Consider the following 26,970-nt stretch of genomic DNA (forward strand, 5'->3'; position numbering starts at 1 on the left):
CTAAATTAATCTCAGCAGGTATTATGGTTCAGACTGTAATGGTAACAAGACTGTACTACTACCATCTCTGTAGCAGAACACTTCTTACAGAAACTACTGCTCAAGCTGGACAAACAAACAATTTACTTCTCTCTGGAAGGAACCACCTAAAGGCAAAATTAAAAACAAAATGATAAAGGACAATTCATGTTAAACTTAAATACTTACCTGAGCCAGGGTGGCATCCGCACATGCTTTCCTAGCATCCTGCAGCAGGAGAAAAAACAGAAATCAGAAGTTCTCTGTAAGCGGCGAGGAGAAGCAAGACACGCCAACCCAGTATGGGTGATAAGCAAACTTCTACTTTATTTGTGGCGCACTTCGCTTATATCCCCGTGGTGTTAGCCACGCCTACTAGTCACAACAGTATTGGCTGGTTCTACACAGCTTCCTTCACATTCTCCTCCCACATCCGGTATCCGGTTACCTGTGAGGCCTACCCCTTGCCTTGCTCGCACAAGGCCTCTAAAGCTCCATGTCCTTGCTCTTAGAGCCATTCTGCAACAGTTCTCTACCTTCCCTTATGTGTTTTGTCAAGATGATCCAGCACCCTCAAACCAAGGCTCAGAAAGTATTTCTGCTTGCCATCAGAGAGGACCCATGCTAACTACATCATGAATGTAGTATGCTGCCTGCTGTTAAAACACAGAGCATATTGAGCATTTGACTTCCAAACATTCTTCTTTTGAGGAAAAGGTAACGATTTTCACCATGAAGACAGTCAAGCAATGGAACTCTGTGTCCAGATAGGCTCCATCCTTGGAGGGTTTTGAGACTTGACAAATCTCATTGCCGATACCTTATTTTAAGCAGGAGATTGCTTAATGTTGGTTACGGTCTGGCTCAGAAACACTTCAGTAAATATTCACTTTGATCCAATCCATTTCATGCATTATTTGTGTAACTATTCTTTTCTAAGCAATATTAAAAGACAAAAATGTGATTTCCTAAAGCAGTCACATATGCTTGCCCTTTCTAAAAATCCGCATTAACTTTGACATTGTGAAAACATAGAATCATAGAACAGTTAGGGTTGGAAAAGACCTTAAGATCATCTAGTTCCAAGGCCCCTGCCATGGGCAGGGACACCTCACACTAAACCATGTCACCCAAGGCTCTGTCCAACCTGGCCTTGAACACTGACAGGGATGGAGCATTCACAGCTTCCCTGGGCAACCCATTCCAGTGCCTCACCACCCTAACAGGAAAGAATTTCTTCCTTATATCCAATCTAAACTTCCCCTGTTTAAGTTTTAACCCATTACCCTTTGTCCTGTCACTACAGTCCCTAATGAACAGTCCATCCCCAGCATCCCTATAGGCCCCCTTCAGATACTGGAAGGCTGCTATAAGGTCTCCATGCAGCCTTCTCCAGGCTGAGCAGCCCCAACTTTCTCAGCCTGTCTTCATACAGGAGGTGCTTCAGTCCCCTGATCATCCTCATGGCCCTTCTCTGGACTTGTTCCAACAGTTCCATGTCCTTTTTATGTTGAGGACACCAGAACTGCACACAATGCTCCAGGTGAGGTCTCACGAGAGCAGAGTAGAGGGGCAGGATCACCTCCTTTGACCTGCTGGTCATGCTCCTTTTGATGCAGTTTTCACATTGTGAAAACATAGAATCATAGAACAGTTAGGGTTGGAAAAGACCTTAAGATCATCTAGTTCCAACCCCCACGCCATGGGCAGGGACACCTCACACTAAACCATGTCACCCAAGGCTCTGTCCAATCTGGCCTTGAACACCACCAGGGATGGAGCACTCACAATTTCCCTGGAAAACCCATTCCAGTGCCTCACCACCCTAACAGAAAAGAATTTCTTCCTTATATCCAATCTAAACTTCCCCTGTTTAAGTTTTAACCCGTTACCCCTTGTCCTATCACTGCAGTCCCTAATGAAGAGTCCCTCAGCAGCATCCATGTAACTTAATGCATCACATCTGTCCATCTCTGTTCGCAAGCCACACAAATAACCACTCATCGGTACTGTGGTCAGATACCATACATACTCTGATTTGGTTTTTCAGTTGTTCAGCCTCCTGGCGTAACTGGTCAAGCTCACTCATTTTCCTGTGCTAAAGGTGTGCCTCACTGCCACCTCTGAAACAATCAGAAATCTGAAAGACAGACAAGTGGTGATAATAATAATTAGTACAGGTCAGAGCTTGAAATTACTAAGTCGTTTCACCCATCTCAAACAGCTCTTGGGAACAAAAGGCAGACTGGTTTATAAGTATTAGAATACAAGCAAAAAAATTTCTCTGAAATCTCTTCAGAATAAGGTGTTACCACACTTGAATATGTTCAGCTTTTTGCCAGCACAGAAAACAAAATAGAATTTGGAGTTACTCCTTCCCTCCAGGGCTTGTATTTGCATTTTTTCATTAGTGTTTTTCTGATTCAGTTTTGTATAAACTCAAATTTCCCTAGAGTGAACCAGCAGATAACACTAATGTTAGACATGAAATTCAGAACTTCTCTGTAGGTCTTAAGAACACAGTAAGAAATTCTCCTATCAAAGAGCAAGCTCCTTAAGTATTTACAGACTGACACAATCACTTGCAAAATGCTGTAAGAGCCATTATGAGGTTTCTGTAACACAGCAGTTGTGAGAAATGTTGTTCCAAGATCTGGATAAAAGGATCACTCACAAATGTTGTTCAGGATTTTGTATTAATTGCTAAAATGTCTCCCTGAGACTTACTATTCCAATAGTAGCATGTTGTCAGAATAAAACTAGTATTTTTTTCAATGTTAAATTGAGAAGCTTGAGAAACTGCTGCCAACAGACATCTTCCCCCTCTAAGAATCTTGTTTTTCTAGCATCAATAAGGACCAAATTACTAATGCTATCCCTCTGTCTGCTGTACTCCATAGCCAGCAAGATAGAAGCTCAATAAAACACACCTACCAGTGAACACTCTCTTCTACTGCCTGTAGAGTTCCTCAGCTATTGGACTGTTTTCCAATATAATCAGCATACAGATTTCATTAAGCATACAACTTACCTTTGAAAAATCACTGTTCCAGAAAGATGTTGTTGCCATTTTCACTAGTACTGCACACTTAAAACTCAGCTGCTCTTAAACTGTTTCAAAATCTCTGCAGCTTGATATATAACATGCTGATGTTCATCTTTTATTGCAGATCAAGATAATTGGCTCCATTTTCAAATGCTACACAGAGCACCTGGAGTTTATAAACAAACACTGGTAGTGTGTGTTTAGAACATTTTATTAGCCAGAATTGACCCTTTACTATTAAAGCAAATGCTTTGCCAGCAGCTTTACATATTACTCTGTTAAGATTTAATCAGCTTATTTATCTTTGCAGGCACGCAGGGTTTTGTTGGTTTTTTTTCCTAAAGCCCTTCCCAAGGAGAAAGAGGAGGATAACTTCCACATTTTTATCCACTCACAGTAACAGGAAGCATATTGTAAAGGCAAATTAAAGCAATAGAGCAAGCACTGCTGTCTAAAGAAAAGACTTTTCAAAAGACTTACTAAGACTTTAACATTCCCTAAATATTGCTATCCCACATAACCAGACTATTCAGGTCTCTTCACAGTAGCTAGTATTGCAAACTAAAGACCTAAAGGAAAGAATGTCAAATCTTGCCATATCATATTTTATAAATTTATACTCTTCTCTGAAACACGGAATGTTTTTGAAAAGGAATTCTAGTTCCCTCCTGGCTCAAACCCTCCATCCACACAGCTTCAAAGCCCTTTCACTTCATTGCAAAATGAGGTCTCTTCTCTCTACTGGTGCCAGGGTCATCTTTAAGCCCCTTTAAGATTCCTTGCTCAGCTTAGTCAAATCCAGTTAAGGCAAAACCCATCAAGAGTATTTTATTATCCTATAACCACCTTCTTTTCTTTTGAATTCTCAAGATGTATTGTTCACTCTACATCTAAGACAAAACAGACTGTGGCTGGGTCTACCCTACAGTTTTTAACACGCAGTCAGCGCAGTATAGAGCTCCTGTGTAGATCACACACATTGTGAAATAATATATGCTAGTCTTGTCATGAATTAAGAAACTCTGAAGATAGTCCTTACAAATAAACTGCAAATTTTCAGATCTTTTAGTTTTTAGATAATCATTTCTGCTTCTGCCATTCTTCAAGTTAATATATAAGCCCATTTACCACTAAGCAAATACCAGCCTCTCCAAGCAGAGTACAAAGAATTCAGAGATGGTATCATTTCTATTTCAGAGAAAGATATCATGATCCAAAACTTAAGCATTCTGTTCAAGGTCACAGCAACTCAATGACAGGATTAGGATCAAGACTTAGGACACTAGAATTCCAGCTGCAAAGAGATACAGGTAACTACACTGAAGATTTGCATGCAGCTTTATTTAAAAATATAATAGGATGAATAATCTAATGTCAAAGCAGGCATGTTCTCCTGTATTACTGCTTAAAATAGTGCCAATTTATTTCTGCCAGAATTTATGTGCTATGCAACAGAATTCTCTTGCATTTAAATGAAACAATAATTCTTTGTATGGAACAGGAGAGGCCTAAGGAGATGAACACTAATCCTAGAGGAAAAAGTTATATTAAGTTCACAGAACCCAAACCCTGTAGTTTCATTCTGGATTATTTGCACACACCAAGTTCAAAACAAATCATACAAGCTTATTTTGTGTTTGGGCCTTACTGCTTAATATAGCATGCACTGAAGGGTACTACTGTAAACGACCTAGGCCCTACATAGTGTGCCAAAAAAAGCTCCTAAAATGCTCTATTTGTGAGCTCTACAACAAGACAGTCGCTCCCTAATGCTTTAAGGAAAGCTTCCTTGTAATAAGTAACTTCAAAATGGTTTATCAACACTACAGAAACCTTTACACCTACATGCAAGATATCATCTCCATTATCACAGGCAGTGAGGAGTTTCAGGAACTTAACTACTGTTGTCAAAAGCAGCACGTATGGATCTTGACCTTCAGTCACTTGCTAGGCAGGACTCGCATTTTAATATTCACTGCATGACAATTAGTAGCTGAATGCGTACACCCCTTGATGTCTTCCCCATCTGCAACACCACAGATCCACATAAATTCACATCTGGAAGTTAGGTACTTTTAGAGTTACAAGTTAGCTCCTATGCATTCCAAGCAACTCCAAACTGCATTTCTGACAGCACCCATTGTAATTGTTTAAGCTACACTTCCACGTTCCCTGTGTAGTCTTTGTTGTTTCAACATCAACAGGAAGATCCAATTCCTGCCTACATGACTGAACTCACTAGCACTCAGGAAACAAAAATCCTAATGAAGCCTAGGGCATTAAAATATAGGAGTTCTCTGAAGCAGACTAAAATTTATGGGGTAACCAACTTGGCTATTCCTCTATTTCTTTTACACCAAGTCTTAAGCAATTAAATTTACGTCAGAAATATGAAATGAATAGGGAAATAAAGGGTTCCATCCTCTTGTGTACTGATTACTGTAAATCAGCAGAGTTTACTAGTCAAACAAAAAAACTTTAAAAGGGAAAAAAACAACAGGTAAGGTCAGGAAAACCAAAATATTTTTATCTATTCTCTCAATACTTGAGAAATTTTTATACAGATTTATTCTTAGAAATAACAAGAAGAGACTGTTCAATATATGATCTGTGCTCATTGCAAACTAATGCAATTGAGTATCATGAAATAATACATTTTTTGTTTCTTGGAATGTTTAAGGGCATTTAACCCCATTTTAAAAGAACATTTCTAGAAGAAACTGTAGGCTTGATAGCGATGATACTTCTATTTCTGGAGTTTTGAAAGACATTACTAAATTTCTAAATCAAACAAACCTCATGCAAAAAAAGTCACTATTCAAGTTCCACACTCCCTTTATCCAAACTATCACCACAGCTGTGAAGAAATAGGTAGCAGTCAAACTCATGCTTACCTCACTTTCTTTTCAGTACGTTACTGTGTTCTTGAAGGCAGGCTTCTCAAGAATAACACATTCACTTTGCTGAACCCACTCAAGACCTTTCCAGAGGCTGAAGTGCTTAAGTGTCTCTGCTCTAAGCCTAAATCCTCCTAATCTTGTTGACAAGTATACCTTGTAGATAATTCTGCTCTTACTAGAGACAAGAAGATGCATACTTGCAAGGTAGTTCACTGTTCTTCACTACACCACATGACTCAAGTCTCTAATCTCCTCTTAGATGTTACCCATAGAAGAGTCCCTTTGTTCCTCTGTTTTCCACATAGGAAACAAGAGGTATTGAGTTCACCTTTCAATATAAGATCAAACTTCACAATTAGGCCATTTCAAAAAGATTTATCAGGTTACTCATCTCAAATTAACAACTTCTTGGTCTGTTCTTCTCTAAGCTACATGACCTATATTCCTATGTAAGGGGAAAGTTTCTATGTCCAGACACTCAATTATATTGAACAATCTTTGCACTGAATAGAAAGCCATATGAAATCTAAATAACTCCCACAGGCTTCCTGCAAATGGAGATAGACATAAGGTCCCAGTATAATAATTCACTTTAAAGGTAAAGCTCACTATGCAGAACACAGTTATAACTCAAAGGCTAAAGAATTCACTCATTTCATTGTTACAACTCTAATGTCCTTTCCAGAGCTCAAGCTCTTTATCCAATTAAGTCCAGTTACTGAAACCAAGGTATCATTAATCCTGTCACACTTTTAGATGTAGACTACATTATGCTTGTCTACATTGCAAGAGAAGTGGGAAGAGTTGAATACAACTCATCTAAATATATATTCTTGTGTTAAACATGATTCCTCTCTACAGCTGCCTGGTAACAGCAATGAGGCAATGTTCACTAAACACCGTTATTTAATCTTCTCACGTCATTTCCATTATTACAAATGGAAAAAAATCTCCCGAATAGCCCATCCTATAAATAATCTCTACAGATTAAAAGAAGGGAACACAGCTATCATTAAGTATTTAGAACTTCTATCCCTTCATGGCCAAACTTTCTTTCTTACAAGATATTTTTAGCATACACTACAACTACCAAAAACAAAAGTAATCCCACCAAGCCGTTGCTGATGCAGTCTGATAACAGAGGTTTTAAACATATATTGTTAGAGTATTACCCATGCAAAGTAATTTCCTAAGAGGGTTAGCCAAATCGCCTTTCTCCCAAATGAACAGGTTGACTGATACTTGTTCTCTCAATATCTTCCCTGCTAACATACATGGCCCTGTACCCAGTACAGCTGTACAAAACAGCCAGAGAAAAAGCAAAGCACATCATTTGCAAGAACAGAGCCAAAACTTTACAGCCTTCCTAATGAGTTCGTGTTGTGCCTATCAGACAGTCTCATAGCAGGTCATCTGATTAAATGAAACTGTGTTAATCTATTAGATATCATAAATCCTATTAGCAACATGCACAGCAGCTTGTACATTTTCACAATGACAAAGGAATTATACACAATCCACTATTAGTTCCAATGTTTTGGCATCATATTGACTTTGAAAAGCTGAGGGGGTTTTGTTATTTAACTGGAAGTATATATTGAGTCCTATTTGACTTTTATTCAATAGAAAATACAGTAAGATCAGAATTGCTTGTGGAACAAATTTGAGGTGCTCTCTCTCCCATTTACATGGTCCACAAGAGAAGACAAAAAAAATTCAGGGGTGCCTTTTGATCCTGAAGAGCACACATCTCCAGATAGGGTGACCACAAAAAAAGTAGAGAATTCTAGAAGTTAAAAATCATAGAAAATGTATGCAGGAACACAACACAAATGTAAAGAATCACAGAAACTTCTGTGATACAGCTTTATTTGAAGGAAAAATTAAAAAAAAAAAAAAAACAAGCACAAAACACAACCCTTTCGAATATGCACTGAATATAGCTCAAAAACATTGAGTTAATACCCAGCACTGGTTAAAACGAACGGTTAAATACAAAATAGCACAGAAAAAAAAAAAAAACACTAAAAATACTATAATGCCATTGAGGAAAAGCAATGGTTTTTCTACACTGGGAACACTGTGTCCAGTTTCTGATCCTCCAAATAATAGAACACTGGAGGTATCTAGGGCTGACCAAAGTAACTAATCGGAGAGCACCTCAGAAGACAGGTTTAGAGAAAGAGACAGGGGCTCACTTGCTGTTTGCTTTTTGAGAAACAGGTAAACATCTAGTAATGGGAAGCAACAAATACAACCGAGCAAGTACTTCCTAAACAACATATGGCTAACTAGTGATGTTCCTAATAGACCGAGAGGTTTCACAAGAGGCAGAAACATTCGAAGTTATAGCCTGGAAGATAATGAAGGTTTCACTGTTCCAAAAATATTAGTAGTAATTATGATTGCAAAGAATATGAACTTTGAAGCTTTTAGGTTCTGTTTAAATAATACTGACACATTGAAAAGAACATTCTGACAAGAGCCACTTTGCTCAAAAGAAATTTGGCCTTTTTTGTCAAACATGGCAGATAAATAATTTTTCATTCATGAGAGAATGACTATTGTAATCATTTTATTTACTGCAATTCCCTGACCCACTGAGATGAAACAGTTTCTTCTATGGTCCCCCTCTGCTTTGCCAGCTCCATTTCTGAATGAAGGCAGGCACCAGTATCTATTATTTAGCAAGTTTTCTGCCCATTTTAAAATTCTTCCTGTTGGTACAAGAATACACATGCTAAAGCAGAAAATAGGTACTTCAGGCTTGCACATATTAACAGCTAAAAACATTAAGTTAGCTACTTAAAAAATAGTATGAGTTTCTCAAGCACTAGAAAAAAGAAGTTACCTTATTTCTTTACTTACATTTTCTCTCACTACAGTAGAGAGCCAGCTTCTGCTGTCAAACATGTAAATTCTGGAGGGGAAAAAAAAGGAAAAAAAAAAGAAAAAAAAACAAAACCAGAATTTGTACAATTGTCAAGAAATAACATCAATTTCTTAACAAGTCTAGCAGAAATTAAAATGTTATCAAAGCACAGACTATTTTTTGTTGGCTAACAAACAGCCAGCTTGTCCTCATGAAGGAAATGGGCATTGCTTTAATATCAACAGGACCAAAAGACTCATATCACTTTTAACATTCTTCTCTGAAGAAACTCTTGCAATTCTCAGATCATTAAGTCTCCTCCCCTAGCTGATACAGAAGTCCATACTATTAGAGAGCTTAGGATTGTAGCAAAACATTTTCTCTCTCATACAAGACTAGTTTTTACTGGACTACAAGGTGTCCCCTCTCCTCAGCCTGCCTCTTCAGAGCACTGAAATTATTTCTGCTCAATACTGATCCTGAGGTATGCTAGCTTTCTAAGCGCAGTGAAATACCAAGGTACCTATTTTATCAAAAGAAGTTACATAAACCTCCTACTAAAGAGCTCAAGCCAGAGCATAACACTCTTCTAGAAGAGTTATAACTCCTAATCACTAAAGATGTTAACAAGTAAAGTATTAACACATTAAAAAACCTCACACACTTGCAGTCTGGAAGACTAATGATTTAACACACAAAGTGGCTCTTTAGCAAGCTGGAAGAGTTTCTTGTAAGAAATTCTGAAGCAATTTTTTTTCCTCTAGCAGCACAAAGTCATAATTATAGTTCACCCCAAGATTCAAAACATCAACAACCGCTTATACATTCAAAACATCTGCAATTTGCTTGTACCACACAGCAAGGCAAGGGCTGTGGGTGATGTCAATGGACGCTGAGTGTACATCTTCAATGCCGGTGCATTGGGACAGTAGAGGATTATTCTAAGCACAAAGCAAGAACATACTGAAGTGAAATGATCTTAAATCAGAAAGCCAGTCTACAATCTCATGTACTTTAAACTGAAATGATTCCAGATAACGCATCTTTCTGATTTTACAGTTCACTATTAGCTGGAAAACCTACAAAACCACTTCAGCGCCTGGTATGGAGGTTAAACTACTTAGGATATGGATCACCCTCATCCAAACTTATTTTTAGAATAAAAAGTTTAATACTGTGATTATGGAATCACAGTGTAAGCAGTTTTGTTGGCTACTGACAGAAAAAAATCCACACTTTTAGACATAAAACAGTAACTCACACTTAGAGGCCAAACTCTAACCCCCCAAAGACACAAGCACATGACATGACCATTTGAAGTTCTGAAGAAATATCAACTCTATTCAACTTTCAGAAGTCTTGACAGGAAAAATTTGCCCACACTGCAGAGATGAAAACTGATGAAATTCTGAAAGTATTCTCTCAAATGTAAACAAGTAAAATCATGCTGGAATGCTAAAAGCACACAGAATACATCATAGCAAAGGCCACAACACACACCATTATTATCCTGTGCTGTACCCTCATTAATGCAGGAGAGGTGTTGCAGATTTCATATGCCTTCTGCAAAAAAGAAAAACAAAACAAAAAAGCTGCTTTAACCAGCCTGCAAGAAGAGTAAGGAAGCGTAACAGCAAACTGCTCCACAAAGCTTGGTTTTGCTTTTAAAATCAGGTTAAGTTTCCAGTTGGGTTTGCTGAAAGCAACCTGTAACGCTGCAGAACACAATCCTAGCAACTGAGGTATTTTCAATTAAAGATGGAACTCTTTTTAAGAGCAAAAGTAGACAAGCAACTGAAGGTGTGGAGGGGAAATAAAATCTGCATTGTCACAAGCTTCCATTTTTAGCTAAAACGTAGCCTGGTAAAAGCAACATGAAAATTACAGGCCAAGTCATTCACCGCACCACAATCCTGGTTCAGCATAGAGTTCTTGTAACAAGCTTTATACACTGTCTTAATCAGCCCTTAGAGCCCTGCTTAGCTGAGAGTTTGAGCTTCACAACATCACCAACTGGGGTTTCTAAAACTGGAGAGAACAAAAAGTACCACAGAATACTCTAAGCTTGGTTCAAGCAGTTAAGTCATTATACCAAAGCACCTTGAGGTTGGCCAGCCCTACACATAGATGGTGTACCCAGTGTGCCCACATTCCCAGTTTTCTGTTCCAAGCAAAGCATCATCACTTCTGGGTAAAGCTTCCCTACTACAGCTCTAACTGCTGACAGCCTAAAATTCCTTTTTCCTTCAAGATTTCCTTCAACTTTCCTTGAGGTAGTTACACTGAGGTAACAACCCAGCCTAAAAACTTAACTCCAAAATCCATCAGAAAACAAGCCTTCACATGAAGGCTCTCCTGGAGAGTTTCATGAGGTTGAGGAACACAGGAAAGAAAAGAAGAAAGGAAGGGACTTTGAAAAGTAGGGAAAGCATTTAGAAGTATTTTACTGCAACAACATAGCAAATCTGAACAACTCTCCAAAATTAAGCAACTTCTTAAATACATTCACTGTAGCCCTCTCCAAAGCCATTAGCTGTACAAACATATTTTTCTTCTTGACCTATGGATTCAATGACAGACTTAAACCCTAAATATTCTGGATGTTAATTCCACCAGCACACTTTCTTAAGACTGCTTTACACATACTTTGACTAAATGCCAAGGCCAATATTTGAACTGCAGCAAAAGCATTCCAGCTTCTTAAAACATGCCATCAATTCATACATAACCTGATATGAGGTCAGGGATGGCTCATCAGACAAGACACCTGCCCACCAAAGGTTTGGCTCAGACCTTAGGACAGGGTTTGGCCAGTCTTCATAAGCAGCTGGGTCTGTGCTCCTCCAAGCACTAATTCCAATTCAGACTTTTCTTGTTTAGCACAGATCTGTATTCTAGAATGCCTAGTCTCTGCTGTCGCCTCCTGCAAGAGCAGCTTTGAAGGATAGCCAATGGAAGGATAAAATAATAATTACAAATTCACAAATCTAAGTATGCTCAACTGAATGGATACAACCCCTTCTCTTCTATTTGATGTTTTCTTTCTGGGAATCACCTGCTGAGTCTCTAATTTCCAAGCACATAAGCTTTGAACAACAAGCAATACCTTACTAACAGGTTTGCAAAGCAGATTATCCTAGCAGGGACAATACTAGATTGTCCAACTCCTTCAAAAACTTACTGCAAACACTTCTGCAGTCAAAAGCTAGTGTGGCTGGACTGTTTCTGTGGGAGGTATTGGCTGCTTCTTGCATTGAAGAATTGCCAAGTTTCCTTCTGAAGCAGTCATTGTGCTCAAGAGACGTTTTTCCATATGTTAATGTGAATGAAGTACACACAAAACAAGCGAGTATCAGGTTGATAAGTGTTAATGGTCATTATGCAAGTTATTACATTAGCAGTTACATTACTTTTTCTACTCTGCTTGGTACATCTAAAAGACTGCATTAGAAAAAAAGTTTCTCACAGCTGCATAAAACACATGAAAATTGATAGCTAAAGAATAAAGATCAGTTCTAGGATCCCTCCAAAGTTCTGGCTGCATTTCTTCATCCAGGCATAACAGATCTGCAAGAGACATCTTCTGGTCAGTCAACATGGTCTTCCATCAAATTGCCTTCACCTAAGCAGTGAGGCCAGAAGTTTCAGTTTCAGAAAAAAGAAAAAAAAAAAAAAATCAAGCTTTTATTTCCAAAAATTCAAGGGAGAAGCCAGACACTAACATATCCAGAAACCTTCTAAGACCTTATAAAGCCCAAATTCAAGAGAGTTTCACATTCAAAGTGCCAACTTGGAATTGCTGTCTCAGAAAAACACTGCATTTCTGTCTCCTCCAAAAGCATTACAGAATAACTCACAAAAAGGCCAACTGCTATACGCACATTCCTCAACATGTAGGAAGTTACTGCCATGGAGTAAAGCAACCCAGCTTTTACTGAACATCACCAAACACTAGCTATCTATGCATAGACCATCAGCTTTTGCTGGCATGCCTAAGACTTGAGGGCTCATCCCTCCCCATTTTTCATAGAATCATAGAATAGTTAGGGTTGGAAAGGACCTTAAGATCATCTAGTTCCAACCCACTCCTGCCATGGGCAGGGACACCTCACACTAAACCATGTCACCCAAGGCTCTGTCCAACCTGGCCTTGAACACTGACAGGGATGGAGCATTCACAACCTCCCTGGGCAACCCATTCCAGTGCCTCACTACCCTAACAGGAAAGAATTTCTTCCTTATATCCAATCTAAACTTCCCCTGTTTCAGTTTTAATCCATTACCCCTTGTCCTGTCACTACAGTCCCTAATGAACAGTCCATCCCCAGCATCCCTGTAGGCCCCCTTCAGATACTGGAAGGCTGCTATGAGGTCTCCCCGCAGCCTTCTCTTCTCCAGGCTGAACAGCCCCAACTTTCTCAGCCTATCTTCATGCAGGAGGTGCTTCAGTCCCCTGATCATCCTCGTGGCCCTTCTCTGGACTTGTTCCAACAGTTCCATGTCCTTTTTATGTTGAGGACACCAGAACTGCACACAATGCTCCAGGTGAGGTCTCACGAGAGCAGAGTAGAGGGGCAGGATCACCTCCTTTGACCTGCTGGTCATGCTCCTTTTGATGCAGCCCAGGATACAGTTGGCTTTCTGTGCTGCAGGCACACACTGAAGCTGGCTCACGTTCATTTTCTCATTAAAAAATAAGTATTTAAAAATAAACCTTTTGGACAGTTTGCCACTTTTTCTAAATAGAATACTAATAAGCAGACAACAATGCTAAAGATGATGGTAGGGACACATGCTTGTAATAGACAGCTCTAGAGTAAAGTGGACCCTTTCCCTTTCCCACCAACGGTAAGCAAATTCAAGCTGCTTTAATGGAAGACAGCATCCCTATGTTGCCAAAATACTCATATTTCCTGATGCTAATCCCATAACCTACATTTAAAAAAATCATACTAATGCAATATTTAAGCATAAAAATCTGGACTATAACAGGTCACTGCATTAATCTTTTCTAAATGCATTTGCAAGCTATGAGTATCATTTAAAAATAATCTCAATTCTAGGAACAACAGAGAATTTGTGTACAAAATAAAAGAACTGATTATTACAAGTTTAATAGATGCCTAAAGCCAAATGCTTAAAATAACACTATTTTTAAAAGAGGGGTCTTGGGACATCTCTGAAGTAGTTAATGAATATTAGTAACTGTTGCTACCTTAGCGAAGTAAAAATATTTTCACCTACATCTTTTCTGCCTTGTTCTTAAAGAAATTCACATTTAAGATCATTCTAACACTTCCTGATAAGTGGCAGGCATAGCAAGCTAACTTATTTTAAGAACAAAATTTAATGATATTTAGTGCAAGTTTTCAAACCACTAAGCAGGTAAAATTTAGAACCTGCTTGTGCATAAATTTCTAGCTACATTTATCAGAAAAAGAAATTACTGAACACTGTCATTTAATAAAGTATCCCCTTACCCAAACCCAAGCATTTTTGTTGACCCATACTACTAGGTATCTCCCTTTAGACCAAAAGCCAAAACCCAGGCAGCACCGAAGGAGCATATATCACAATTAACGAGCACAGAAATGACTAAGCATTTATTACTAGATGCTTCTATAAGCAGAGCCTTACAGTAACTGAACAGTTGTTTCTCACTTCAACCATCACCTTTCATTGCTTCCTTCAGCTCTTTTATCAGGCTCTCCAGTTTTTACTGGCATCTTTACTTCATTTGTAAATTCTCCAGAATCTCTGTTTAACTGAACAGGGCAGAGCACACGCACAACAGGGATATCGCAGTCCTACTTCAGTAATGTCACTGACACGCCATATTTTTCACTATTTAGCATTAATATTATTTCCATGAACAGAGGAGTATCTACAAGGGTAAGACTATGTAACCAAATATTGCTGTATGCAAACACCTTCTCTGTAACACACAACTAACTATTCATGAGCTGAAGAAACAAAATGCTAGGTCTGACAGACTAAAAGAAACCAAAACCACTTTGCACTTTAACTGCAAGAGACAAATCAAAAAGGTTTTAGTTACCCTGTCTAGGAAATACATCTTTTTTGCATAAGCCCTTTAGGGTCAAGTACACTCAAGGCCTTTACTTAAGAGGAAAAGAGCCACACACAGCAGGAGCTATCTAGAAAGCTGATAATAGTGAGGACGGATTCATAGTTTGGGTGTAAAGTGTTAAGGAAGCAAAAAAAGGGGGGGGGGGGCACCAAAACCCAAGGATAAAACTATAGCACAAATCAGTCAGATATGGGAAGGCTGCCTGGTGCGAAGCATTATCAGCAAGGTGTTTGCAGAGAGGTTGAACAAAATAATGGCAAAATAATCTAAAAACAACCCAGAAACAAGAAATTCATTATTTTTTCCATAGGGGACCTAAAGCAGTGGTGCCACAGTACCAGTTCATTATCTTATCAGAAAATGTGTAATCTCTCATCTAAATCAGCTGAATCTCTGGGTAGCAGGCTTAGGGCAGTTCAGAATGCAAGCTACACATAGTACATGGTCTCCTAGAAGCTAAAAGTGGAAGCATGCTGTTGTAGAAGCAGCTTGCACACCATCCCAGTGTGACAATCAGTGACAGAATCATAAAACAGCAGAGGAAGACACATTACACACCTAAATATGTGTGTACTTGCTTTTTTTTTTCCTTTTTCTCTCTTTTTTTTTTTTAGTAAAAGTCTGCATTAGAAACACACTTGCTCGGGTAACAAAACAAGTTTGTAATCCACAATTTAAGAACAGGCAATCCCATTATGAAAAATAATTCTTGCCAATTCTCATGGAGCTGCCAAAAGACGGTTTATTTAAAAGTCACTTCCAGATATACCAGTTTTCCAGTAGGTCTTCAGGACATTTTCTGTGATTTTAATATATTCAGGAAGTCCTCCCAAAGACTGATGTGTTTCTCTATCACATGACCATGTTCTGCTCAAGTTCTCCCCAAATATTTCACATAGATGCTGAGGAGAACAAGGCTTGGCTGGACTGTGCTTTCACAAGCAAATGAATACCTGTATGCAAAAACTGGCACATAGGCAGGTGATCACACCACCTCCTGCTACCAAAATCCCAGAGATTATAATAAAATCCATCAAATTGATAAATTGCCACTATCTGGGGATTAAAGCATAAAGAGAACAAGTATTTTCCAAAAGCCTGAATAATATTTCTCTCAGGCCTCCTTGCCAACACATCTGTATTGGCATGATTTTTTCAACTCTGTTAAAAATAATGTATTGCTTCAGATATTACCATTACAGTGACATCGGTAGGTACATTAGAATATTCACCACAATATTTATTACGTTAGAGGAGGAAATGATCTACATGATCACTTATATATAATACAAAAAAACAGAAGCAAAAATAGCAAAATTAGATATGAAAAATAGTAGTAGAAATCAGTAAGACTGTGTACATGCATAAGCACAGAAAATTAACAAATTGCTATTTTGTATTTCCACAAATTTCAGTTCAACTATTTTATCAACAGAAGCTGAATCATCCATTTCATGCTACATATGCCAGCCAGTAAAGAGTCAACTGAGTCAAAGGAGCAATCGGCTGCTTCCTACTTACACCCTTAAAAAAAAAAAAAATAGAGCTTTCAGAATGCTACATTTAGCAATACTTTTTACATCCTTAAAAGTCAAATCATTAAAATTTGAAGAAGTAGCCAAGCAAGTCAACATACTTTTACTCAAGCCAAGGGAGACAGTTCCTGATACAACTTATCACATATAAAACATGGTCTTTTCTGGACAATTTTGGTTCTGAAAAAGCATCCCCCACATCCATGCATGTAGGCAGACTTCAAATGAAAACTTTCAGATGCTGACATGTCTCACTGCACTAAGGCCCTCAAAACACTGATGAAAACCACATTATGTTTCCAGAGCAGCAAGATAATTTATACTCTATCAAATCTGAACTGTGCTTTACCATGCAGACCAAGAGTCCAACAGAAGCAACCCCTTTTGGGACAGGCTGGACAAGGGTACCCCAAAGGTACCCTTAGAGACAGGCTGGACAAGACTCGATTGATAACTACCGCCTGACTATAACTATCACATCCTGCCCCAACAAAAATGCAGTAGTTAAGACACTTGAACAACAAACCACCTGCTCTCTTTGTGCCTCTGCTACACAGACTACACAAAACAGCCTAGGAGATCATCTACAAGAAAAATATTAATTCTTTACAACAGTGCTGAAGATCTTAGCCAAGCTTCAGCTAATTACTTCATTGAAATAAGAATTTAAGTGTCCAAACAGCATGCTGATCTTCAGTAAGAGATTAACAAAGATTCACAGTTAAAAAAAAAGGAAGCTACACCATGAAATAACTGCTTTCCAGCAGCAGTCTGAAGATAAAAAGTATTTCAGTGGACCACCTTAAAAAAAAAAAAAATCAACAAAATGTATTACAAGCATATAGCAGAAAAAAAAATACTCAGAAGAGATTAAAATATGGCATAACTTTTCACTCCAAACAGACCAAGTAATACTTTGTTCTCTAGCCCTGCAATCAAGGTAACCCATCTTTAATCAATGTGCAAGCAGTTCCATTATTTTTGATAGCAATGATTTATACACCTCCAGTAGCTCATTAATTTCTCCCAGCAATTGCTCTATTTTGATGTGTACCTTTGATACAAAATAAGATACAGAAGAACAGGAACAAGTAAAGCAAGGTTGCCAGACTGAAAAGTAGAGTAACATAGGAGACCTTGAAGCCATTAGACTCAGAAGTACTGTTTAGGAGCAGACAATGCTACAATGCTTAATGCTGATACAAAAAGTACAGCCCAGGGACAGCACCACAACAAGAAAGCAAATGCTTGCTTTCACCCTTGGATGTTCTTTTTTTCTATAATACAGTATTAACTCTCTTAAAATGTCAGGCATTAGTCTTTAAGTAGCAGTTGTATTCCTCTAGATAGTAAGCATGTGGTTAGATGGTCAAAATAAAGAGGAAAATATGAATAAAAGAACACAAGTACTACTAGGGATAGGAGCCACGGTGGGCATTAAGAAAGAGAAAACCTGAAACATCAGAAGACAGAAAACACACTAGCTGTAGTACACAGTATATCAACTCACTCCCTTTGAAAACAGAAAGGGAGAGAGCTTTAAAGACTGGTCACTTCGACCTTATTCAGAATATTAAGGATTGTGACTTGGGAAAAACATGGTTGTTTCCAACTCCAGCTTCCACCTCAGCTTGCTTTTCTAAGCTCCTTCATGTTCTGTAAGAGCAGAGCTGCTCATTAACTAGAAGCTGAACTATCACAGTTTTGCAGCACAGCACATGGCAATAAACTATTTGTCCATCTTGATTTCCTTAACATGCAAAGTTGTGAATTGGCAAGGCAGCTGCTTACAAGATGCCTGTGCCACCCTTCCTGATGGAAAGCAGCAATAACCAGCTTCCCCAGAGTGAGTCCCTTTGAGTTTAGTTCACAACAGCAAGGAGAAGGAACAAAACCATGACTACAGGATAAATTAGACTGAGAAATCAAAACTGAATTAATTAGCTAGGTGACACAGCTTAACATCCCATCTTACCCCAAGGAAATCTGTCCAAATGCTTTATATTTGATCCCCATAGTAGCAAACACAGTGGATTTCCCGATGCCTGATTTAGTATGAGTTCCATCTTTTAGTACGAGTTAAAGGGAAGAGAGAGGAGTCAGGCTAGAAGCAAACATGAAGATGACTGGGCATCTTCTCATGCCTAACGACGCATCCAAGATTTCCAAAATGTCTCAAAGAGCTTCATTCTACATTCAGATTTTCAAAGTTTATATTGGTTTTAAGATTTTCCCCCCTTTTCTTCAAGATGCTTCACTCCATTTGATTAGGATACAGTTTTCTAATTTCAAAATCATTGCATAACTTAACTTGAATATCCTGAATCTGTAAGTACATCAAATTCAAGCCTAATGAGAGACTTTGAATAATCAGATACCTAAATACTTCCACCTGTGGACTAGTTTGCCTAGATACTAAAGCCCCAAACACAGGTCCTGCAGAAGTTCTGCTTCCCTATTTATCAGCAATGAAGCTTTTTCCAGAAGAACATATTCCCTGAAACGCTGAAACTTCACATATCATCTACAGGCACAAGAATAAATGAAGTAAGCTAAAGTAATTAATTTGACTTCAATGTCTGAAGTTTTTATGATATTTGACTTTTCATACATGAAAAAAATACTACCCCAACTTCTCAAGCATCTATTAAAGACACGACTTTGTCAAGATTTTAAAGGTTTTAAAATTTTAATTCTTCCTGTCCAGAATGATATAATTTTCTTCAAGTATTATACAATCTTTTAACCAAAGTACTGTTAACTTTAACAGTTAAGTTTTCAGGCACTAGCCAGATAGTATCTGACAACTTGTAGTGAAAGCCAGGACATAGTAACCTGAAGCACAATTAAATTGCCATAAGTATCAAGCAAACTATTCCTGATCTTTGTACAGACCACACCTTTGTTAAATAGACAGCAGTGTACCTTCAGCATTTCACCAATTCACGAAGATTTTGCAACAGGAATATCAACTATATGTTCCAACAAAGAGAACTCTTTAATTAGTACAGTATAATCCTATTTTCAGTACCAGAGGTTTCAGCAGACTATCACATCTACTTTGTTTTTCTAGACGAACAGAAAAAATAACCTAACAAATGCATTTGGAGGAAGGTGTGGTAATCTGAAGAGTTTGGAAAACTAAACAGAAAAAGGCCAAGAGGACCACAAATGGAATTCTTCTCAGCATCCTGAAGCATGTACAGGCCTGCGTTGTTGAGCACTGTTATTTCATTTATTGGGAAAAAAAAACATAATACTAAGTTTCGTATTATGCAATTATAACTTACGGTATTTTTATTCACTGAAACATAAGTTTCTTTCTTTTTTTCTATTTATTTTAAGATTCAAGCATTGTGATGTTTGACACATTGAACCACTTGCTGTTAACCAAGATATATCAGCTCAACAATTTAAATAAACCTAAACGGAACAGGACTCTACATGTATGGCAAAAACCAGACTTACTGCACTAGCTTTTACCACAGATCTTAGAAAATATTGGTACTACACACATATTAAAATAAGAAATAAAGTTTGGGGCCTTCTGGTCAACGCTCATTATGCCATGAACAATCCTGCTTGGCCTCACAAATTTCACTGCTGAAGATAACTTTTAAGATCTCTGCACCAATAAAAAGGCATGCTCATACCATCTTCTGTCTGCTTTTAGCCTTGGAGCTTTGACCCACCTCCTGTCCCTCAACTGTTTTGGTGAACAGTTGGGCTGACTACAAAGTGCTCTGATTTTAAAACAGAATATACCAGGATGGTTCAATTTCTCTAATCACAAAAGAAAGCCACATTCCACATCAATTACAAAAGGCCAACACCACCTCAGGCAGCAGCTCGCAAGGCACATCTGGACACATACAAGCATACTATATAATCTCTGAAAATATTTCTAAACTCAACAGCCTGCTCAGTAACCCTCAGCAAAAGAAGCCTCTTAAATATACCTTGTGTTATCACAGATGTCCCACTGAGAAAGTGCGTACAGTAAGGCACACCCCATTAATACCAGGCACATACATTTCAGTTTCCATGGAAGTCAAACTGCAATTTTGTAGTGCATAATTAGAAATTCTTCTGTCAGAGCAGCACCAGAAATTTGTTTCAATATTTCATAAAAAGACCCCAAAACAAAACCCCTTCAGCTTCTCAATTTATGTGTTTGCAAATAATTTTAGATGACCTCTATTTATTTTCAGATTTCAATAAATCCTAAAATGTCAGGATGAACACAAAGCACATGTTACTGAACAGGCTTTTAAAATGGTTCCCTAAATCTAGCCCAAGGTAGGCAAGAAGGCCAGAAAAGCAGTAAGAAAATAAAGATGTATAACAGCTCACCCATAGCAGTTAAGCAGAAACTCCTTCTTTCTTACAAAGAAAGAAAACAACTGGCACCAAGCTGTGCAACTGAGCCTACTGTAGCAGAAGAAAGACCAAGCAGTAAGGCATGGACTTCCTGTCAGTGATGACAATTTTGTAGGTGCTTGTCTTTCTCAAAGTCATACAGAAAGCCTCATAAAATTTCTTATTTTAGTGCCCCCATAATCAATACAGTTGGATTTTGTAATAAAGATGAGCAAAATCATCACTGATACCTGAACTGGTAAAAATTTACAACTACTGTGATAGACAGCATGCAGAGTTTCCAGAGAAGTATTTTGGGTTTAGTGGCTTTTTTTTTTTAAGCGGCTCTCTTTATTGGGGGGGGGGGGAGGGAAGGGGGGAGAAAGAGCTGAAAATAGTCATAAAAATCTTTACATAGTTTTTAATATAGGACTGCATTACGTAAAGTTACAAAAATCATCTATCAATCTAATTGCAGATAATATCTTTTTTGGAAGCACTGGCAGGCATTACTGAAGCTCAAGATAACATCAAAAATATTCTCATCTGAGAAAAACATGATAAACATAACTGGAAAGAAATTTTAGGCAAACCTCCCTCAAACCACTGTAGGAACACAGATTTAGTTACAAGTCAATTAATCCTTTTAACATACAGAAAGTATTTCTTCTCTACACATAAAACCTTTCAAAACTGCAGAGATTTGACAATCAAACAAAACTGATGTGATGAACAAAAATAGGTATTTTAATGAAGTAACTGAAGTATTGTCTTCATAACTGCTTTCTCAAACACTTGTCTCATCATTCCCCCATATCCCTGGTGAACTAGAATACCAATAACCAGGTCAACATATAACATTTTGGATAGGATCCTTATTTTCTACCACTTTAAAATTTTGATAACCAAACAACTAAGTGTTCAGACTACTGGTGAAAATCCTGGACAGAATTTAAAGTTGGGATTTCCAAGACTCCCCACAAATTACACTCCCATGATGCATCCAAATTTTATTTTTTTTTCCTTACACAAACTACCATGTAGACATCTAATTACAGCATCCCCAGTAACACCAAGTGTAAGATATATATAGCAAGCATCACGCTATCTTAGCTGTTTCCAGATGGCATGCATAAATATTGTCACGTCATAGCTGTAGCTGGGTTCAAGAAAGACTCTAGGATGTCTGAAGACACTGGGCAGCACAAACACATAACTAGTACACACAAGGTTCCAAGTACAGTCTTCCATACAAGCAGAAATATTTCATTATATTTTTAAAAAAATCATAACACATTTTATATCACTCTAATAAATGCAATGGACACTAGGATTTAATACAAATTGACATAGTCTTAGAATATTAATTTTAAAGAACATTGTATAGGTCACCAATTAAAAAATACAAAATTGAAAAAATAAAAAAAAAGAAACCCAACCAAACAAAAACAAACAGGCCAAGAACATCTGGTCTTTATGTTCACAAAACCACTTTTAAATATGCATTTTTATTCAAAGGCTAGCCACCTCCTTTCTTTCTACTGAGAAGTTTTCTGGTAGTGCTTTAATAAAAATGCAGTATTCTGCTTCAAAACCTATTTTGAAGTGTTCATATTCCTGTACTAGGAAGCCTTCCACAGTAGTTTACACTGATTATTTTGGCATCTAAAGTAAAGATAGTGTTCATAGCCACCTCAAAGCTTTTAAAAACCTCTTAACATTCTGCTGAGCTACCAGTTGGCTCAAGTATCTATGGATTCTGCCTACATTTCTGTTTGGTAAAAAACAAATCCATGCACAGAAAATCCCCAGTATACTAGACACCCTGTGAAGAAATAATAAATTGAGATACTACATTAAATAGAAAGTAAGGGGCTTGGGGTGTTTTTGCTTTTTATCATGACTGTGGCTAATACTAATTCCAATGTTATCAGTGGGTAGAAAAAAAAAAAAGGAAAAAACCCCACATTTTGAATAGAATATGTGTTCTTTTCATTTGGAGCAATGAAGAGCCTCTCTTAAAAATTCCACTTTATCTTCAGTCACGTGCTTAAACATTTCATTAAAACAAGCTAGTTGCTTTCAAGGTTACAGATTCCCCCCGCCCCCCCAAATAAACACTAAAACAAAAATACTCCCAATACTGGCATGAACATAGGCATCAAAGCCTTCAAAGACAACTCACCTAAGCATAATTTAACCACTTAAATGCACCATTTGTCATTTCAACTTGCTAGTAACAAATTAGCACTAAATGCCATTCTTGAAACAATACGGTATGCCATATGGCTAAAACTGGATATTAAAATTGAGGATATCAATTACCAATCCACTAATGCTGAGAGCCAAAATCCATGGACAGTAAGAATTTAATCCAATTCAGCGACATGAGCTTGACATACAGAAGACAAATCTACTGCTGGTTTCACAGAAGGCAAGCCATCCCAATTTTTTATTACAATAACTACAAAACCAGCTGAATTTAATACTTCTTTCACATTCCTGGGTACAACATTAGGCACCCTAAGAACCGGCGAAAGCCACACGAGTTGGAATTGGCATGGTTTCACACTGATTGAAAAATCCTAACTAAGTAACTATTTGAGAAGAAACAGTTACAGTTGTTTTCCACAGGACCAAATCCAAGCCCCAAAGCACCAGGAAGTTATTACACACTGTAGCCAGGAAGGTCTTGCTTAAGACCTACGAAGTCCCAACAGCCCAACAAGGACCAAACAGGTATTTCCCCTATAATTTTAAAAGGGACCTGAAAGTAACTCCTTTAATTGAAGAACTTTCTTATTCTAAGTCTACTAGTTTAATTGTTCTAGGTTTAAAATTTCTAACAGCTGTAAAGTGTTTATTCTTGAATTATATTAAGAATAATGCTACACAGAATTCTACATACTTCCTAATAATACAAAACTTTACTGGTTACTTACACAAAAAGAATTCTCATTAAGTCCAAATATAACATTTTCAGATATGCATGAGATATGGACGTTCTGCTAATATTTACTGTAGAATTCTACCTTTATATGTTGCTGAAGATTTCATGGTAGGATGCTTGCTACGCACTGACTTTGCATTTATCCTTGTTCAAACCTTGCAGCTCCTATTTATCTTACCGAATAAGAAACCCCTCTTCACCATCCTCCTTTCTGATCCTGTGCTGACAGGCCAAAGCAGTATTACCAAAAAACCTGTACAACTAGTTTCAAGTTTAGCAACTCATTAAAAGTACCATCAAGTGGAACTAATAGTTTATTGGACTCTTGATTAAAAAATTGTTCTTGACATAAGAGAAGTAAAATGCATTCAGCTAATTTCAGCTTTTAAAAAAAATAAATAAAACCAAAACCCAACACAAGCAAATCGGCTGTTCTGGTACCCCACTTCCTTCTGTATGAACTACAGCTGGGCCATTACTATAACAATCAGTTGATTATACATTAAGTCACAGATAAGAAGTACTAAAAAGGTTGATATTACCAAAGGTTTGGAGGTCATCCTAATACAGGAGACATAACAAGCATTTCTTATTTTTCTGGCTGGCAAATGTATTATTTTAATCCTGAGCCTAGTACATCAAGTATTATTGAAGCTATTTTATTTAGGCTACCAAAGTTAAGAAGTTTGGAGTAATAGTGAAATGTCATAAAATTTACAAACTGAAAGTCCATTTTTCTTGAGATACTAAAAAAGCACACATGAAAGGTTTTAGACATTTGTAACATCATTTTAAAACACAGTACTTCACAGGCACAGAACTGGTCTGATATCCCCAAAACCTCTCTCATTCTTTCCCATTAAAAGAACAGTTTCCTAGACTATGACAATAATTCCAGGTAAAAGCAGTTTTAAGAACCTCCACAAATTATTAACATTCTGAAGCAGATGGGAGACATCCGTATTACAGAAAGATAGCTGTCTGCAGGGGCTCTGAGGATTACCTGGCTATAGAGAACCAGCAACACTACACAGCCCCAGCAGAGTTTTTGTATGCCTGTGCTCTAGGTTTAAAATAGTTTTTCAGCAAGAGGCTTAATAAAAGCCACGAACATTTTGACGGTATTAAGCAGGCACTGCAATGTAAAAGAGAAAATCATGTCACCCCTTTATCCAGTAAGAGCCTATATGAACATCTCAATAAAACTTTACTCCTCCCACCTAGTTCCTATCTGGAGAAGCTCACAAAAATTAATTAAAAAAAAAAAAAAAAAACAACACCCACCCCACAACCAAACAAAAAAAAAACCAAACAAAAACCCCCCACATATTTCTTGCAGCAGTGTTCCAAACACTCCTCCTTCCCTCACCCCTCAAAAAAAGAAGAAAGTAAAGAGAAGGAGAAAGTAAATGTAAAATACAATTACGAAATAAGAACTAGCTTGGCAAAGCTGTGGTGAGGAGGAGTTGAAAAATGAGAGCTGCCTTGCTGCAAACGCCATCTTGTTGCAGCTACTGGGCCCAGGCACAGAAAGATCCATTCATTCACAGCGAAAAAGAAAATCAAACACACACCCTGCCTAATCTACAGCCACCAAAACAACTACACTATTATCACCCCTTCTCCTCTCCTAAAGCCCACACAGGAAAAAATAAACTCTGATATATGACATTTAGAACAAATTTAGGCATTAATGTGTAGTCTTCGTTTTCTCACATGTATTTCACATCCACATCGACAGCATTTTGTCTTGATTCACATCTTTGCTTTAAGTAGATCAGCTTAGAACAGGGGATAAATCTCTCACGATTATTTTACAGATAATTTACAGCAGATATTTTACAGCAGCAAAACGTCTAATTTTTCAGTCTTAAATCACCTCTCCAAGTAAGTTAAGCCAACTGGCCCCAAAAGCTATTTCAATAATCACTGAAGTCTTACATTTACAGCCTTTCCTCCTATTTTCTGCTGTGGAGACAATACATAATAACGTGGCAGTCGGCATCCTAGAAAGGATGCCTTATTTAAAGCAACAAGCCTAAACCATGACTTTGTTGGAGAATAAGGAAATATCACATTCGTTAAAATTTCAGTTCATCTCCAGGAATGATAATTGAGGTCTTATAATCGGACATTATTCCGATTTTCTTCTGGGGAAGATTTTCTCTCATATTTACATATAACACTTTATACCTCTTCATTTCCTGCAAAGCTGCAGAATTATAAATCCTACACCTTAAATATCCCTTGTATGGAAAAAGAGAATAAAAATAGCCTTTCAGTAACGAGCTGGGAATCGAAATAACATTTTCAATAACGTTTCCGAGGAGAAAGCTCCATTTTTCTATTGTAGCAATCACCCTCCATGATCTTCGTTATCGCTGCTACGGGCACACAGAAATATGCAGTACCGTGATACATGGGAGAACAAATATGAGGTTTAAATCCATCCTCGGTTGGGATTTTAAGGAGAACAAAACCTCCTGCACCCTTCCCACCGACAGCACACACAGCAGGAGCCCGACCTGAGAAGCCCCTCACCGGGACAGGGCTGCTGGAAGCAGTCTTACCCCGTTTATCTCACCCCCGTCTCCTCTTAATCAGTTTTCCACCATTACAGAGACAACACCATAGCTCGCTCTTGAATCTCTCCAAATTATTCCCCCTGTCGGCTGGATCTCTTGGGAAACTCGCCTTTTGTGTCTCAACGCGTGCCAAAACACACCTCAGACCCTCTAACAGAGACCACTACAGAACGATTATAATTAAAAATGGAACCCGGCAAGATCCAAGGTCTCCTCCCTTTTCGCTTTAAAGCCTTCAAGAGAAAAACCGGTCCCACCCCCACCTTTTTCCCCCCTCCTCCTCCAGTTACAAACACACTTCTTTTTTAGGGGAGGCTGGAGCACCGAGGAGGTGGCGGAGCACGGGGGAGGGGGGCTATTTCCAACCCCACTATGCCAAGAATTGGACAAACCATGAAGCCCGCCCTTCTCTGCTGCGGGGGCCGTGAGGAACGGGTGGGCGAGGAAGAGAAGGAGGAAGAAGAGGGCACCGCCGAGGAACGGGGAAGACGGGGGTGGGGCACCCCGGTGCCCAGGCGACGCGAGAGCCGAGGGAGCGGCGGAAGGGGAGGACGTGAGGGGAAGGGGAGGACGGAGGAGAAGAAGAAGTGCGGCAGCGGGGAGGAAGGGCGGGG

The 26,970-nt window shown here is 38.2% G+C and overlaps 1 protein-coding gene across 6 annotated transcripts in view; it reads right to left on the reverse strand.

Annotated features, from left to right (window-relative positions):
- Positions 1–26,970, reverse strand: part of GNB1 (G protein subunit beta 1) — a 42,258-nt gene that overhangs the window by 15,002 nt on the left and 286 nt on the right. For 2 of the 6 annotated variants that reach the window (XM_057417549.1, XM_057417503.1), the window contains exons 2-3: positions 2,051–2,158; positions 208–246 (exon numbers count right to left, since the gene is read on the reverse strand). In XM_057417549.1, coding sequence (XP_057273532.1) covers positions 208–246; positions 2,051–2,107 — 96 coding nt within the window. In that variant the 5' untranslated portion in view covers positions 2,108–2,158. Of the gene's footprint in view, positions 1–207; positions 247–2,050; positions 2,159–8,832; positions 8,885–26,341; positions 26,602–26,970 lie in introns of those variants that run through there. The other 4 variants (XM_057417538.1, XM_057417521.1, XM_057417530.1 and 1 more) reach the window with 4 other exon arrangements.

The sequence above is a fragment of the Pezoporus wallicus genome, unplaced genomic scaffold (assembly GCF_028554395.1).
Source record: "Pezoporus wallicus isolate ANWC-B61680 ecotype Strahan unplaced genomic scaffold, APGP_CSIRO_Pwel_v1 contig_13766, whole genome shotgun sequence".
Lineage (NCBI taxonomy): Eukaryota > Metazoa > Chordata > Aves > Psittaciformes > Psittacidae > Pezoporus > Pezoporus wallicus.